We start from the raw sequence: 17,601 nt of genomic DNA, 5'->3' as shown, positions 1-17,601 counted from the left end.
AGTCAAAACTCTGCATTGCTCTTTGCTTTGCCTCTTCAACTCTCAGTGTAGGATTATGCTATGAGAGTAGGTGTGTCCAGCTGGTGAGCTGAGTATTGCCTAGAACAAGAAAAATATTTTTGAAGAATTGGCTGAGGTATATATACCCTTGGAATTCGGAGCCCTGGTCTTCAGAGCAAGCCAGCCCCGGATCCTCTCGGGCCACACTGGTGTCTCTTCAAGGCAGCCTTCCTCTGTGGTCAGAACTCCTTGCTTCTCCCCGCCAGGTGAGGCCGTCAGTGTTTTCACGCTGCCCCGGTCTTTGGTGATACAAAGGGCAGGCAGTGGCAGCCACAACACTGCGTAATACTGGGAGGTGCCTTTTAAGGCAAACAATGTGGGCGAGCTTCGCAGAGAGGGAATATCTCTATCTAGCTTGACATTTAAATTATTGAGTAATTTAAATGAATGTCAATTAGGTGGATTGGACTTGCTGCCTTCTGCCAGGATACTTCCTGGTTCGTTGCACTGACGAATGTGAAATTCTTCATATCAGATATGGTGCTTCCTGTCTGCACTGTTGAAGATCAGTCACAGGAGGTGGTTATCAGTTCCTTGGTGTGACTTGGTGTGTACTGTCTTCCTCTCACAATCTGCAAGATAACAGTCCACAGACTCTCACTTGTGGCCCTTGAAAGGGTTTTGTGGTCGTTCTTGCACAACCCCAAGCCCCATGCCTGCTTCAAATTAAAAAAAAAAAAGTCACAGGTTCACACATGTTGTCGTTATTCCTAAATTTTGACAAGACTAAAAACATGTGAGTCATGGGCATTTTGCAGCCTGCTAGATTCCTTAGGATTGTGTGTATTAAGGTCTGAGAATGCTGCTGCTTTGCTTCTAACCTTCGTTGAATTAGTAACCCTAGTTTAGAAAATCCTTTTGGCATCTCTTTGAACTAATTCATTGTGCCAGATGCAATTGCCAAAGTAACATTTAACTAATATATGGGGGGGGGGGCGCATTCTTGTATTCTTGTGAGTTTGGGTCTTCATTTATGTTTGGCTGTATATAAAAAATAGACACATGAAAAATAAGTAGGGGATATAAAAGTTAAGAAGGTTAAATGTTGGGTGGCAGGCAAACTTGGAAAGAGAAATGAACAAAGGTTTTGCATTTCCTCCGCATTAGAGATTGAATTAAGTTTTGAATATTATTACCAGCCATCTTTCTTCACCTTTTTTTCCTTTTCCTGATTATAAGGGAAGGATAGAGAAACTCTGTTTTTTGACATTTGCTGAAAAGAATTGCCAACTTAAAGGTAGTCAACCCCCAGGCCTCTCTATGTAACCACAGGAGGGACATAAAAGATTCAAGGAGAGTCTTAATAAATGAGTGAATCCCCTTAACTTAGGTTATAACTCCAGAGGGTTAAGACCTGTATCCCTGTATGCCTGAGTGCACTGTATGGTTGGATAGAGTGAGTTGAATTTTGCTAAAGATGGTATTTACTTGGGCTGTTTAGTTTTGGCAAAATTAATTCTTTTGATTCCAGTCCAAACATCTGCCAGGCCATCCGAACATCCTGTCGAAAACTGGAGACCTTGGAAAACAGAGTTCCTTCTTGCATCTGTGGATTTAGAGCTTAGTTTGGGCTAGAAATTTAAAGGATGAACTCCTGTGAGAGCGCATTAGAGAGAAATTATTGTTATTTTTAAAAATGTTGACTTTTTAAAATTTTAATTTATTTATTAATTAAAAAAATTAACAAACCAAATAAAACATCAACATATATAATCAGTAATTCACAGTATCATCACTTAGTTGCATATTCATCATTTCTTAGAACATTTGCATTAATTCAGAAAAAGAAATAAAAAGACAATGGAAAAAGAAATAAAACGAACACAGAAAAGAAAAAAAAAGATTATACCTATCATACCCCTTACCCCTCGCTTCCATTGATCACTAGCATTTCAAACTAAATTATTTATTTTTATTCCATATGTTCTACTTGTTAGTTGACAAAGTAGATAAAAGGAGCATCAGACACAAGGTTTTCACAATCACACAGTCACATTGTGAGAGCTATATCATTATTCAGTAATCCTCAAGAAACATGGCTACTGGAACACAGCTCATTTTCAGGCAGTTCCCTCCAACCTCTCCATTACATCTTGAATAACAAGATGATATCTACTTAATGCATAAGAATAACCTCCAGGATAACCTCTCGACTCTGTTTGGAATCTCTCAGCCATTGACACTTTGTCTAAAATGTTGACTTTTAAAAAAATTGTTAGACCCATAAAGTATCATTAATCTTTGGTTGCTCTGGACCAGCCATTTCCATAAGATCACTCATGAGTGGGGAGCCCATTACCTCTGATGCTTTTGGTAGTGGTGGTTGTTTCTAGTGGACTTCAGGTGCAGTGAGTTGATTAAATCATACCCCTCAATCCATTATCAGTTCATGAACAGTTAGCTACTCTTCTATTTTAATTTCATTTTATCCCTTCATTCCAACACTAACCTCCTCCTTTCCCTAGCCAGCCTCAGCAGGCACATAAATTGTTTATGTGCTAAGTCTATGATCTTTTAAAAATATTTAGGATTTTTCAACTCTGCAGGCAGAACACTGATTGTCCTCTCCTCTACATGGGGCATGACATCCAAAGGTGAAAGTCGCTCTAGCAATTTAGGATGTGGCTCCCAGGAACAGGCCTGGCCCTGGCCCTGTAGGATCAACAATGCGTTCCTGACCAGCAGGGGAAGAGAAATGTAGCGAAGTAAGTTATCGGTGGTTGAGGGAGTTCCAATACAGTCGAGAGGCTATTCTGGAGGCTACTCTTATGCAGGCCTCAGCTAGATATTGCTATTTATCATGATTTACCAAACTCTAATCAAAACCATTCCTGCCAACCCTAAAGAACACCTAGGGCTCTATCTGAGATTCTACAAAGGTTCCGTGCACTATGATTCCTTTTCAAAAACCTACAACCTCCAGATGGGTTCCTAGGCCAGATAAGTCCTGAAACCAGAGGGGCCAGCCTCTCCAAGAATGTCAACTAGTTCCAACCCCTTATCCCATGTTACGATAGCCCTTTCCAATGTGAAAAAGTTAGAACGGGCAGAGCCCAAATACCCCAAAGGATTGGGAGAAGGATCAAAGGAGAAGGAGAAGATAGGATTTAACAAATGAGTGTGACTGTTGAATCATATTGGTATTTCTTTTAGGCTCCAGTGTCTTGGAGCAGCTAGAAGGAAAAACCCAAAATTGTGGAATAGTAACCCATACTAAACTATAAAATCTGTTCTATAACATACTTGTTACAGTTTACTTTGAAATTTATTGCTTTATATATATGTGTGTTATATTTCACAATAAAAAGGTTAAAAAATATTTAGGCTTTTAAAATGTAGGTTTGTGTTTCAAATTATATAAATTGCAATGTCTTTTTGCATCCATCCATGTGGCTTTAATAAGTTGCTTTGACTGCAGCAGATAGTTCACAGTTTTTATATAGGCTTTCTAATTTCCCAAGGTAGATCTCAAACAAATCATTATGACACTATTTACTGTCCCCTCCCACCCGCCTATCCATTTCCCTCTGGAGAACCATCATCACCCCTTGGGCAGCATAGTCGCAGCCTGCAGGCCAGCTTTGTGCCATGCAGGAGTGGCGAGCATGTCTGGACTCCCTAGAAATATTATCTTTCAGCTCTCTTTTGGCAAGTGTAAACTTTTTGCTGGATTATGTCAACAGATATGTATGTTTCTCATCCTGGTAGGAATAGATCGGTGTTGGAATTTCTCAAGGCAGGGAAAATAAAGACAGCCTCTTTGCTCATTACAATTTTTGCTCATTAAAAATGTCTGAGGGCTCTTGACTCTCAGGGGTGAGACTGGTGACATACATAGCACAGTCCGCGGCTATTTTGGATTTTCTGCTTTCATGCATGTCTTTACTTTTGGATGAGCCCCTTGTGGTTTTCAAAAGAACTAGCAAGTCACTTATAAATAGAAGGCTTGTGTATGTGCGTCTGCATGCACTCACTCTGTGGGACGAGGCACCCACGTTACAGTGGGCACTGAACTATTTTTCACTTCTTTGAAGAGGGAAGAAAAAAGATTAAGAACGCTTTTCTCTCTTTTTTTTTTTTTGAGATAACCCACATCTTTATATACACCCACGTGAATCTGTATAAATGAACTTGACATTTTCAGAGACCTTACCTGGAGGTCTTCTCTTGAAAGCACAACCACCCGACCTGCTATTTTAAGAAAGAAGCAGTTATCTCACAGACCCACTACCAAGGGTTCAAGGGGTAGAAAGCAGCTTCTCTGCGATACAGACCTTTCGAGGTAGCTCTGAAGGCTGAATTTCCTTATATGAACAGTGCTTTGGTGAAAGCGGCCCTCAGCTGGCTAAGCAATGGCCTCTGGGTCTTGGCTGTTTACATTCTCTCTGTCTTCACTTTCCTTTTCCACCAGTGGGAACTGTTGGGATCAGCAAGTCTGAACAAATCATTCTAACAAGGGAGGGAACTAAAAGGAGTGATTTGAAAAGTGAAACTGCAAATAAGTATTTTCCAAAAGACACAATTAGGAGGTCTGATTAGGTGTGCTTCACTGATGGTACAGCTCTGCCTTTCTTTCCACTTGGGAGTCACCAGGTGTTTGCTGCTCTTTAGTCCTCACCTGTTGCCCTGTTGTTCAAACATCGTTCTGTTCCCTTTGTTCCTTGTGCCCTCAACCTTCATTACATAGGAACAGTAATTGGGGCCCCAGTTTTTTCTGCTAGTTGAAAAATGTTAAGCAGTTTTTATTCCTGTTATGATCGACATAAATCTATAGTGTTGCTACTATTGAGAGTGATTAGTCTAGGCATCTAGCTGGCAATATTGATAATATGGATTTGATTATATACTGTTCATCCTTATAAACTCTTAATTCATTGGTATATTGAAAAGGTTCTGAAGCACTTGGGTGACAGCAGGAAGGTCAGCATTCCTTGTTTTACTACTTGATGGAGATTTGTTCAGAGGCAGCAGAACTGTTTCTGAACAGCTTCTGTATACTTAAGAGCCATTTTTTACCTAAAATAATGGTCATGGATATTCTGTACTGGTAAAATGTTTTATTTTCATGCAAGAATTGGGATATGGGAGCCCATCAGGTTGGAGGTAACATAAAAACCACAGTGGGAGAAGCTCATTTTCAGAAACCTCTGGACAGATGATCACCAGTCTTTGGCCTAGAAAAATCTTAAGGAGTACACACATTCCATAAACATGTTCAAATATTACTATTTAGCAGCTGGTCAAGTGAGATCCAGGTTTACAGAATATAGACATGTGAGCAAATGATGCTTAGCTTGACTTTGGCCAGTGTGTGTGTGTGTGTGTGTGTGTGTGTGTGTGTGTGTGTGTGTGTGTGTGTGTGTGTGTGTGTGTGTGTGTGTGTGTGTGTGTGTGTGTGTGTGTGTGTGTGTGTGTGTGTGTGTGTGTGTGTGTGTGTGGTGGTTACAGAAAAAGTGTATTATTCCCCCAATGGGGGAGCAGCCCATATAGTGATTTTCCTTTCCTTTCCTTCCCTTCTCTCCTTTGCAGATGAGAATCCCAAGGTAAACACCAGACTTTATATGTGTGTGTGTGAAGGCCTCTCCTGCGGGACCGAGGACCACTGTGAAGGTCAGCAGTGTTTTTCTTCATTGAGCATAAACGATGGCTTCCACGTCTACCAGAAGGGCTGCTTCCAGGTCTATGAGCAGGGGAAGATGACCTGTAAGACCCCACCATCGCCTGGCCAAGCCGTGGAGTGCTGCCAAGGAGACTGGTGTAACAGGAACATCACGGCCCAGCTGCCCACCAAAGGTTCCCATGCCCTTTTCTTTTTCGAGATGATTCTGTGTGGGTTAAATATCTAAGGAGTCACAGGCTTTCCTCTTACTTTTTGAACCAATGGCAGTGGACGGCAAAGTAGATAGCTGTGGATGAGGAAGAGAAAGGTATACGGTCTTAGGAGGGGGATGGTGATTTGGGGGAATGAACAAGGTGATGTCCACTTTGACATCATTTGACCTACTGATGTCTGCTTAGCTGGTTGGTTATCTCTTAGTAGCCGTGGCCTGGCACACAGTTTCGTACACCCCTTTCTATTAGGGAGCCATGTCAGTCATGATTTCTGGAACAGTTCTGCTTAGTAAATACTCGTGTCCGTGCCAAGTGTGTTAGGGGGGAAAAAGGAGAGCAGAATGCCTTTCCTCTATGAGGAAGCAGAAAAAGAAAGTTCCACTTAACTGCTAATGCCGCATGTGGCTCCCAGCGGAGCTATAGCTTTAACTTTAAGCCGTGTAAGATTTCACATGAGCATTGAGTAGCTTGTGCAGAGTCTCCTCATACTGTATTCGATGCAACCATATATCCTCTGGAGATCAGTCTTCCTCTGAAACTGTCCCCCCTAAAAGAAGCCTTAAATAGCTTCCTCAAAATCCCTACAAACATAGTATGTCACACTCTTCATACGCTCACTCGAAGCCAAATACACACTCACTTAAGATAGGGTATATTTTTAATAGGTATAATTATTTAATTTGGGGGCTGACAAAAAGCAGACCAAAAAGTAGAGTAGGAGAGGCAGCCACTGCCAAAAATGTCAGCCAGCCAGGGAGGAGGTGGAACAAGGAAAAAAAACTGGTACAAGACCATGTTAACAGTGGTTTTAAAAAGGTTATGGTGATAGCCTAAAAGTATATAGAGAAGGTTAAATTCTGATAAGCCAAAGAGGATTCAATAGTATTAAGAAGATTTTAAAGAGAAAGATTGCATGTTTAAGTAGTTAAAACTTAGGACACTGGATAAGAACAAACTTCGCCACTAAATTAACTTGTGAGTTAAATTGTTATTGATAGAGTGAATAGACATGGAGAATGTCTGCTTTCACACAAAAATTATATCAACAGTATGGAGTCCCTTATCTGCACACTGTTCTGCTAGGCTCTGAGTTTTAACAGAAGATTTATTTTCTTTATTTAAGGAATTTCTAAATAGGGAGGCAAGCAATGTTTGTAATGTAATGTATACAGTTGGTTTTACACTTCATCACAAGTTGTTGATGATTTGGAGATGGGGGAGTGGTTTGGAAAGTTAGAGGAAAATATAAAGGAAGTTAGGCTTGGGACTGGATTACTTAAGAGGTCAGGAAAGTGGAAAAGAACTTAAGACATTTGTGGGGAAGGACAGGGCTTGGCATCATAAAAGGAATAATTGTTGTTTTGGAACCTTTTAGTAATGGACCATCACTGTCCAACTAAAAATATTGGAGTTAGCTTACTAGACAGGTAGAAAGATTTTGTGTCTTCTTGAGTGATATGTGTGTGTTTAAATGAATGTACTACTATTTGAGTGGATAATGCAAGAGTGTCTTAAAAGTGAATGATAAGGTGAGTGAATCAGTGAATGAGTATTGTGAATGAGTGCTTGAATAAATGAGCAAATGAATAGATAAATGAATAGGTTCCTAGCTAGACACAGAAGTGTAAAAGGATCAGTGAGAATTAAGCAAGAGAAATACACACTATTTGGGGAGAGAAACCACAGACTGGGTAATTCAGTTTTAACACAGATAGCACTCAGATAGGGATATGACAGCATCATTTCTGTCTGTAAGGGCTTGAGGATAAAACATCCTTATAGATCAAAACCAAATTAGTAATATCAGTGCTTTGTATAGGACTTTATATTTTAAAAGCACTTTCATATACATGCATTAATGCAGTTGGTTCCAATGGGATTTTTTCAACCTGAAGTTTCGTCTAATAGAATAATGCAAAATGACTGGGCCATTGGCCAGATGTTAGGAGTATTTTAGTTACAGCCTTTTGTGACTGTGCAATCAGAATCAGGAGAATTAGGATATTGGTTATGCTAACTAATAAGTAAACAGTGGTTCTTACAGCCAATTACCCTTTTCTCCTCCACCTCCAGGGAAATCCTTCCCTGGAGCACAGAATTTACACTTGGAAGTCAGCCTCATTATTCTGTCTGTAGTGTTCGTACTATGCTTTATAGCTTGCATACTGGGAGTTGTTCTCCGAAAATTTAAAAGGCACAACCAAGAACGTCTCAATCCCAGAGATGTGGAGTATGGCACCATTGAAGGGCTCATCACCACCAACGTTGGAGACAGCACATTAGCAGTAAGTTGGCAACCCCACTGTGAATCTGAAGCATAAGAGAGATGGCCTGATTTATTATTTGGAGCTAGAAACTCTAACTGCAATGGCTGCCTGACAATGTACACCCGTGCCACTGGTCGCTTACGTCCTAAGCAAGCTCATGCTGGCCCCTGTTTATTCTCCCCTATGTGAGAACACTCATTTCTGACCTATATAAACAGTTAACAAGGGAGGAGGTTTATTCTAGTAGGCTGTTACTTGTCTTTTGGCAGGAAAGGAAAAAGGGCAGAGAATGGTTTCCTGTCGTTTGGGAAGGGCTTAGAGTTTATGGTACTCAGTTACTCTGTTTTTTAGCAGTATGTATGCTTAAAAAGAGACTTTTTGCTTAATAATAAGAATCAAATTTTCCTTCCTAGATTATTTCAACACCATGGAATTTAAAACTTTAAAACTTGATATCCAAAAACCACCACTATAAAAATGTTTGTGCTCTTGTGCTGCCCCCTTGTGGATTGCTGTCCACGGCTAGAACAGCACTTCCCAATCGAAACAATTTAAAATTCTAGTAGCCACATTAGAAATAAATTGAAAGAAATAGGTGGTCTTATTTTGACAAATGTTTTATTTAATCCCGTGTATCTAATTATGTCATTTTAACATGTAATCAATAAAAATTATCAGCAAGATAGTTTACATTTTTGTTTTGATTTTTTTTTTTTTTAAATAAGTCTTCAAAATCCGCCGTGTTAAATAGCCTGCAGCCTATCTCAATTCAGGCTAGCCACATTTCACTCGTTCAACGTGTGGCTAGTGGCTGTCCTCCTGGACAATGCAGGGCAAGAATCGGTTGTGCTTGAAGGTGTAAAAATTTTTCTTTTGCATGTCTTATGATCAAATCATATTAAAAAGTGACTGTCTCTTTGTTCTTATGTTATAAAAGTGTCAAGTGTTCATTTTAAAGAAATTTTAAACTTTAAGTCAGAAATGCCAATGCCAATCAAGATGACGTCCTTGTCATAACCCAATGAATCAAAAAATATCAAGATAACTTTCTTATGTGATTGTTATTTAATACCATGCCCAAATAATACTCAAGATCTTCTCGTATCAAGTCTTGTTCTCTAGACGATAAGCTTTAAAGTGGCTGGTAGTACTGCTGTCATGCTCAGTCAGTTGTGAAGGTTGACCCTGCGGCTCCTTTGGCTGAGAAGACTTCTCCTTTCCAAAGACCATCCTTGTAGCTCAGGTGCTACACCTGGACAGCTGCAGGAACCGTCCTCGGTGAGCCGTCAAACATTTTGGTGGTGGCTGATAGAGGCCGGGAAAATCCTACCCGGATGCCTTCTCCACCACTGAGTCACTAGTCAAGTGTCCTTTTTGGTAAGAAAACAGGGGAAGGAAGCTTTTTTAGCTTCCTTTTACCTAGCTATTTAAAACACAGGACAGTGAAACTGCGGAAAGAGGATATAAGGACATTACATTTCAACAAGTAGAGAAGTACAGTTTTTCATTGGGAATATACTTAGAAATCAATTTCAAGTTTGAAGGAAAACTAAATGAGTTTGTTGAGTTAGTAGCAAAAAGGTATGAGGATGGATTCTGACATAGCTTTAGCTAAGCAAGCTCAAAAATAGAATAGTCAGAACTTCATACCTCCAAGCTGTGAACATAACTAATTACCAAGGGTGATGATAAGAACATCTAATATGAATTACTGTTTAAATAGATTTTAGAATTTGGAGAGGGAAATGAGAGAATATGCCAAAATAGTCTAAACTCAACCATGTAAGTGATAGTATATCACACAATAATAATAATGCACTACAGCACTATTTAAAACAAGTTAACACTATTGGTTTACCTACTTATTTAAGGGCCATGCTCATTTGCATGGTACAACGAAGCATATCCTCTACTAAATGATTCCCCTACATGGAAAATAATGCATCTGATGTTATGAAAAAATAACATAGTTTAATTTTCAGAATTAATCTACTTTTAAAAAAGGAAAGAATAAAGACAGAAAGGACCAGCAAAAGCAAAAATGGTTAAGGAGATAGGAAAGTCTACTTCAGCTACCCTCAATTTCTTTGTGATTACCCATTTTGTATTTTTTAAGGATTCTAAATGTCTTCCTTTTGCTCTTCCGTTTTGGGTCATTTTGCCCATTAACAGTACTTGACAATGGTGCTCAGAGGATTGTGCCCAAAGGAAATGAAAGAAAATGGAATTCAAATACATCGATGTATAGCTTTGTACAGGCCAGTTAAAATGCTTGGGAAAGGACAGTTTTGAGGAATATTACTTCACATTACTGCAACCCCATCACTGCTACCAGGGGCACAATATTGTTTGTTATAGATCATCCATTCCTGAAACAAAAAGATTTCTGCTTCTTGGCTTGCACTGAGAATGAAAAAGAAAATTTATAAACCAACTAACTGGGACTCTTGACAATAGAGTCAAAAGTAGGTTTATAAAAGTAGGTTTTGGGGCACTAGTTTTATTTTGTTTTTAATGGAAATGTTATTTTTTTTTGACTTGGAATTTACGTCAAGAAATGACATATAGGTTAATTTTGTGGCTTTTTTATTCCTCACTTACCTAACAGGTGACCTCCATCCATGTCCCGTACTTAGCTTGAGTGTACCAATTTGATGACCCACATTTCTACTGGGGTGTTCCCAGTACAAATATCACATATGAGAGCTCCTTAATTGGTATGTGAACTGAAATGGACCATTTGAGGGATACTTAGTGAGACTACCGGAATGTGGCAAATTAGACCCAGCTCTTTGAGTTGAAAGAACTGTCTTCCTCTCTTTTTGCCCCACTCGCCATTCTTTGTACTGCTTCACCTTGTGTTCCACTTTGCTTCTAATTTGCTTCTTTGACTTTGCTCAACTTCTTCGTGCATTTTGTTCTGAAACTCTGGGTATAAAAAAAGGGCTACTTATTCCCCTGGAAAAGTATTACATCTTAGAAAAAGGGCTAGCTTCTGGTTTCTCTGAGAAAGAAATCCACTCCCCGTCCAGTGGAGCCTTTCACACACTCTGACGGGCTACGTGCACAGGCTTACTGCCCTCCATCTGAATTACAGCAGCATGCATACCAAACTCAAAACCAGGAGCTCATTCTCAATAGTTTCCTTTTTTCTTTGTCTTAAACCACAGGATTTATTGGATCATTCATGTACTTCAGGAAGTGGCTCTGGTCTTCCTTTTCTGGTACAAAGAACAGTGGCTCGTCAGATTACACTGTTGGAGTGTGTCGGTTGGTAATTCTTTTTTTCCTTTCCTTTGAGGGTTATTTGCAATGTTGCTCATGGTTCCAGAAGTAGGACAGAAGTCTGGACAATCTCTTTCTTGTTGCCTATTGCCTCCTTATTAAATTTCAGGAAATGTGAGGTAGCCATGTGGTGTGAATGCATCTCTCTTCTCTGAGACTACTCATATTTGAGTACCTGAACTTGTTGAAGCTTTTGTCAGAGAACTCTGTCACTGGTTAGTAAAGTGAATTCATTGTTAAAAGTTTTTGGTTGCAGTTGAACACTTAGATAATGGGAGTGCTTGAAAAATGAATCAGTATATTGCTCCTGACTATAGGCATTGAATGATCTGAGGTAAGTGGATTTTTGGATAATAAACTTGTTTGTTGAAATTTTCTAATCCTTTCCGATCTTTCCTTCCCTTTAAAAATAATTAAACAAATTTGTGCAACTCCTTCATTTAAACAGGAGCTCTGTACATTTCTCTGTGGGCTCTCACATTTTACCCTGTTTGAACATATTTATATGTAGATGTAGTCATGGTGTGACTATAATGTGTGCCCTTTTTTCATGTTTTAAATCCAAATTTCCATGTATTTGTAGACGTTGCAAGTATGTTAAAAGATTGTATAATAGCCCATTTTAACTTTAACAATACTACTTGAGAAATATTTCTGCATGCATTGCTTTTTTCTTTTGAATTATTTTTTCAGAACAAGTCCCCAGGAAGTGAGGTTCCTGGATCAAAATTTGAACTACTTTTATGACTGGTTTTGTATATTGCTACATTACCCACCAGGAAGATGGAGTCAAATGCTTTTTTAAAAAAATTATTGATTTTTTTATTTAGTTTTGGTGGGTATTTGTGAGTCACTGTATAGTTTTTGTTAATTTTACCCTTAGATAGCATGCAGGGATGGCTACAGAACCAATCGGGTTGGCATCATTTTCACAGTCTCTTCCTAGTTCTCATGGTTTCTTTGGGCTCAGCTTGCCAGCTCCTGCCATCCCATCTTTTGCATTCAGGAGGTGGCTGGCCACCATAAACTGCTTCCACTACTTGGCTGCTGTCCTTTGGCTTTCTTCCTTTTTTCATGGGAACTGGGCTCTCCCCAACCCAACAGTAGAAGGAGGGCGGGAAGAGGTAGGAAGGACAGTGACTGCTACATTCAGGCACATGGGCAACCATCAGGCAGCCTCGTTGCCTTTTTAGCAGCTACTGTGACTGTCCCTCCTCCACAGCAAGTTGTGAGTGAGTAAAATAAAAATGGGAAAGCTTCAGATGTGCTCATTTCAAAAGGGTTTTCCTCTTGTACCAACAAATATCCTAGTGATTATGAACTGATGTATCAGGTAGCGATAGAGATGGCAGAGAAAGGAGGCATTGGCTTATCTCATTAGCTTCTATTGACCTGTCCCAAGGCCACTCAGCATTCAAAGAGCAAAACAGTATTCCCAGATCTGACTTCAGAGATTGGTCCTGGAGCCCAAAGTGCAAAATAGTACTTCACCTTTAAATATACACAGTTTCTGGTTGTCTAAGTATTCTTCATGAAATAGCATAAATTCAATTACAGTGTTTTGTTGGTTTAGCATTAAAGACCTTAACAAAAGCATTGCACTTCCAGCAGCTTGTAGTTAGTGTTCATGGAATCCAGCCTTGAATATAAATGCATGTGATGAACTAAAGGGATAAAATTATACTGTTTTTGGTTCAGAAACCACAGGGAATTGGTCCAGAATGGTCATTCCTAAATGGTGATCAGTGAAATCCCAAATTTTAGGTGCCTTAGGGTTTCCTTTTGTGGGGCTCCACGACCAAGGTTTGCGCAGCTCTGCTTGTGTTTTGGGGGGCCCTGGACCAAGGTTGCAGTTTAGAAAAGCATTTAACAACTTCATAAAATCTGTAAGTCATTGAAATAGAATTCTGCTTTAATTTTATCTACCTACCTTGCCATCCGTTTCCAAATTTCTCTAAAAACAGTCGAGGCAACTTTATGATAATGTGCATAATTCCATGGGATGTTTCTCCCTTTCCTAATGAAAAAAAATAGGGCAAAGGAAAAATATAGACGGAAAATACAATCAAAGCCAGGAAAAGATCAGTGTACCATTTTCTGGCAGCCAGTTTTGTAGTATTTTAGTACTAGCCCTGATCTTGAGCAACAAATACTGGACAGTTTTTATAACTTTGTTAAAACGGATGCTGCACTGAGCAGTACTTGTCCGACCTGACAAGTGGCCCACATTGGACACTGTTGATCACATTTGATGTCCTTCTGTATGACCACTGGTATTTAAAAATGACTTTATTTATTGCAAGGGATTCTAGATTTAGTGTTCTTGATTGTGTTTCAAATGTGTCACCTGGAGAGGCCTGCCTCCCTCCATGTTTGGGTTCTCAGTTTTTCTGCTAAGAGCTGGATTCCTGTGTACGCAGGTGGTGCTGCAGCTGCTTATTACAGGCTGTGATTCTCAGCAGCGTCTTGCCTTAGTAGAAGGCCTGACTGCCCTGGAAGCTGTAGCTCCTGCTGCGTTGTTATCTAGGTGCTGTGGATGTCATTACCCTTGATTATACCCTCTGCTGATCCTCATAGTCTCAGGGTAATTACCTCCTCCCTCCAACCTCCCTGGTCTCCCCTACCTATAATTAAGGAGAAGAACAGGAGGGGGAGCATGCAGTTGACAACGTTGTCAGGTGTGCTGCTGCCGCAGGAGAAGGGCATCTACCAAATCCACCCCATGTCTTCTCCAAGCAGCCGAGATTCTCCTTGGAGCCCATCTGTGGCACCGCAGGGGCGGTCTCACAAGCCAGTGCCCATGACCTGTCAGGAGTCAGAACTGTACCGGGATTATGTGCTTAAGACTTTGAAAATCCTCTTTTGTAATATATCCTCCACCACGAAATCCTTTAGGGCTGGCAACGGCTGCTTGTCGATTTCCTCCTACACAGCATTGTTTTGTTTTATTTTCAGAATACACATCTCAAACTTAATAGCACCCTTTGAGAAAAATATAAATATATGTGTAAATTCACAAACATGGACTCTTAGAAAATGCCTTTGTTGATCTTCTATGAAGGGATGGCATCAAATAAACTATTTAGTTTAGCCATGTACACATTTTTTTTTTTTTGGCAGTGGTGGGAGAAGCTGCATTCAGGGCAACATTGAAATCTGATTTTTGCAGCATTTGCTAGGCTTTATTAACGTTCATGTATTTTTAAAAACCATAATGCATTTTATACCTTTTAATAAGGGGTCTTAAATATAAACTTAATAATTAACTAATTGTACTATGCAAATACAAGGCTTTTAATCTGTTGTCATGATGAGGTTGGTGGGAGAGGCAGACTCGACTTTTTTTTTTTAATGTCTTTACAGGCCAAATTGTGGTATTTATATCTTTAAACTGAGTTTCTCAGCATAAACAACCAGAAGGATTAAGAACTGCAGACTCTAGTTTCTTGACTTATTGTAATACATAATTAGGGTTGGCTGCTTCTTGTGTGCCTAATGTCCAGTGTCCCCTCTGTTTTGCTTTCTGTAGGGAAAGGCAGGTATGGAGAGGTATGGAGGGGCAGTTGGCAAGGGGAGAATGTTGCTGTGAAGATCTTCTCTTCCCGGGATGAGAAGTCATGGTTTAGAGAAACAGAATTGTATAACACCGTGATGCTGAGGCATGAAAATATTTTAGGTAAGTATAAGGATAGTTCCCTTATTAATTGCATCAAGATAGAAATAACTGTCTGCCTTTTTGCAGATGAATGTGAATTTTGAGAGTCTGTCCTAAAAAGTGGTATAGGGACTACCAGCATATACACATACTGTTTTTCTTTTTAGCAGTAGTTTCTTATTTGAAGCTGCAAAAGAGTTTAAGTTTTAGGATTCTCTGGATGATGAAAGGAAATTGTTGTTGCTAATTCTTATTCCTACATCTGCAGATCGTTATTTAAACAACAAAAATTTGTCCCATGTTGTTCACTTCAGGGTCTCATTGGTTGTTCTACTTACTCCACCCTTTTGAATATTTATTCCTTGAATCAAAATAAGAAAGCTCTTTGGACTGTTTCCTAGAGATTCACAGCTCCCAGGGACATCGTAATTAAATGCACATTCCCTCAAATGAAGCATCGTTTTTAAAGCCCAGATTTACAGAGGGATTTAGCATAAGTTTTAATTTGGAAACTGAAGCTTAGGAACATTTGTGAAATATGAGAAATGCCCATTGAAATACCGCTATGGCAATCAAAGGGGTGAGAATATTCCTCGGGCCCACAGCCTTTCTGCATTTTTGAAACATTTCCCTAAATGTGGTTATATTAATAGATGGGTGGGGAATGCTGCTGGAGTGCTTCTTCAATAGTGGATGTAAAGTTTGACATGGAATTTAACTCTGACTGTAGGATTTTTTTTTTCTTTTGGCCATTTTATAGCTTTTGGATTAGGTCTGGCTTAGAGGAAGGCCATTGCCAGAGTTTATTTATATTCCAATACTGCCAATTTAGTATTTGAATCTGAATAAGTTGTCTGCATTAATGGTGTGACAGTTGTCCAGAGCTTGGTTTCAACAGTATGGTGGTCTGTTCCATCTCAGAATTGTGTCCCTCTGCCTCATTCCTTAGGCCCTTGTATCGCTAATACCCCTCACTTGTATTCTTGCTGTTGACCTCTCCTTTCCAATCCATCCCTCCACACTGAGTATCTGCCAGTGATTTCCTCTGCTCACAGTGTCTCCATAGTTCCCTCATTGCCAACCACATTTGTGATTTCTGGCCTGGCATTCAGGGCTCCCTGTTTTAGGGTTCCGAAGAGTCACTTATGCTTCATCTAGAAAGATTCTCATGTGCAGCTATTTCCAGAATTTGCCTTTCCTAGGGAATGCCACAAACACTTTTGTTTCTACCCCTTGTTGCCGTTTTCCACCTCACCCTCCAACCCCTCTTCCTCCTCTATCAAAACTTCTCGGTTCCCTGTTGGTTTCTCCCAGTGGGATTAAATGTGTTTTCCTGCACTCTCTCCTTTGTGTCTCTACTGTGACTTTTGCCACACACTGTCCTGTACTGCATGTAGATGACATGTTTAGCAATAGCGACATAACAGCCACAATAATGATGGGTAGTTACTATGCTGTTTGCTCTGCCTAAGTGCTGTGTGTGTATTTTCTCATTGAGTCAACAGCACAGCCACAAGAAGGCAGGTATCCTGTTTTCCTAGCTCTAACTGACGGGGCAGCTGAGGTGCAGAGGTCACCATCACCCAGCAGGTTAACTAGTGGAGCTGAGACTCACACCCAGGCTGTCTAACTCTCAACCACAGTCTTCACCCTCACCCTTAATCTGTGAGATGGTCGTGGAGTAGTGTGCAGCTGCTTCTTGGATTCTGGAGACAATGCAAGAGGTGAAGACTCACCCATGTCATAATTGCCCTTGAATGTCCTTCTGGAAGGCACAACTTTTGAGATAGGTATGCTGTTTTTCAGGAAGATCAGCTTGGCCCAGGTTTTCCTCAGACACTGGGACAGACTGAGGTCGAGCAACAGATTAAGAGTTGGTTGTGTTGGCAGATGTGATGTATAAGAAATGTATCCTTGGTGACAGTGGAATTTCTCTTAGGGCACAGAGGCATGTGGGAACAGAGACTTACCTAAGGAAGGGCACATCATACAGCCCCTCTCATACCCGTGGGGCTCACAGGCTCCTTGGGCAAAATGCTCTAGATATTGCTGTGCTGGGCAAATAAGCCACTTTACATGCACACAAGTTAAGGGACCCGTAATGCCACTCCATAGTACACCGAGGCTAAGAATGATTTCCTCTGTTTTTTGCATTCACCCCACAGTGCTGAGCTCAGTACTTTGCACATGCTAGGTGCTCAGTGAACAGTTCTGAAATTGGATTAACACATGGGAAACATGACTGTTACCTATTCAATATGATTCCTGTAACATAAATTATGTTCCTTTAGTGTGGTCACTTAGGACATTTCTTATTACCTAATGATTTATGGAAATTCTGAAATTTATGAGATTTTTTTTGCCCTCAATATAATCAGCTATATGAATCGATCTTACACTGTGGTCCTTTTATTTGAGAAAGATAATAGAAATGCACAACCTTTTTTTCATTCAACTTCTTTTCCTGCACTGCCAGTTTTCTGATTGCAGAGACTTTAAGGT

At 40.0% G+C, this 17,601-nt stretch overlaps 1 protein-coding gene and 1 long non-coding RNA gene across 13 annotated transcripts in view; one reads left to right on the top strand and one right to left on the bottom strand.

Annotated features, from left to right (window-relative positions):
- ACVR1 (activin A receptor type 1) overlaps positions 1-17,601 on the top strand; it is a 140,685-nt gene that overhangs the window by 86,479 nt on the left and 36,605 nt on the right. For all 10 annotated transcript variants that reach the window (XM_077153886.1, XM_077153889.1, XM_077153891.1 and 7 more), the window contains 4 exons: positions 5,590-5,853; positions 7,966-8,177; positions 11,330-11,429; positions 14,974-15,120. In XM_077153886.1, the coding sequence (XP_077010001.1) occupies positions 5,590-5,853; positions 7,966-8,177; positions 11,330-11,429; positions 14,974-15,120 (723 nt within the window). The remainder of the gene's footprint in view (positions 1-5,589; positions 5,854-7,965; positions 8,178-11,329; positions 11,430-14,973; positions 15,121-17,601) is intronic.
- LOC143677647 (uncharacterized) lies at positions 8,744-17,007 on the bottom strand. 3 transcript variants are annotated; one of them, XR_013172773.1, is made up of 4 exons: positions 16,836-17,007; positions 14,272-14,426; positions 13,375-13,461; positions 8,744-9,607 (listed from the first exon to the last, which is right to left on the bottom strand). It is a non-coding gene; the product is annotated as an uncharacterized LOC143677647 (long non-coding RNA). The 3 variants fall into 3 exon arrangements; XR_013172772.1 differs by having other exon boundaries at positions 8,744-13,461; XR_013172774.1 differs by lacking the exon at positions 14,272-14,426.

Source organism: Tamandua tetradactyla, chromosome 3 (genome assembly GCF_023851605.1).
Source record: "Tamandua tetradactyla isolate mTamTet1 chromosome 3, mTamTet1.pri, whole genome shotgun sequence".
NCBI lineage: Eukaryota > Metazoa > Chordata > Mammalia > Pilosa > Myrmecophagidae > Tamandua > Tamandua tetradactyla.
Note: the sequence above shows the minus strand (reverse complement) of the source record. Positions and strands in the feature narration are given on the sequence as shown.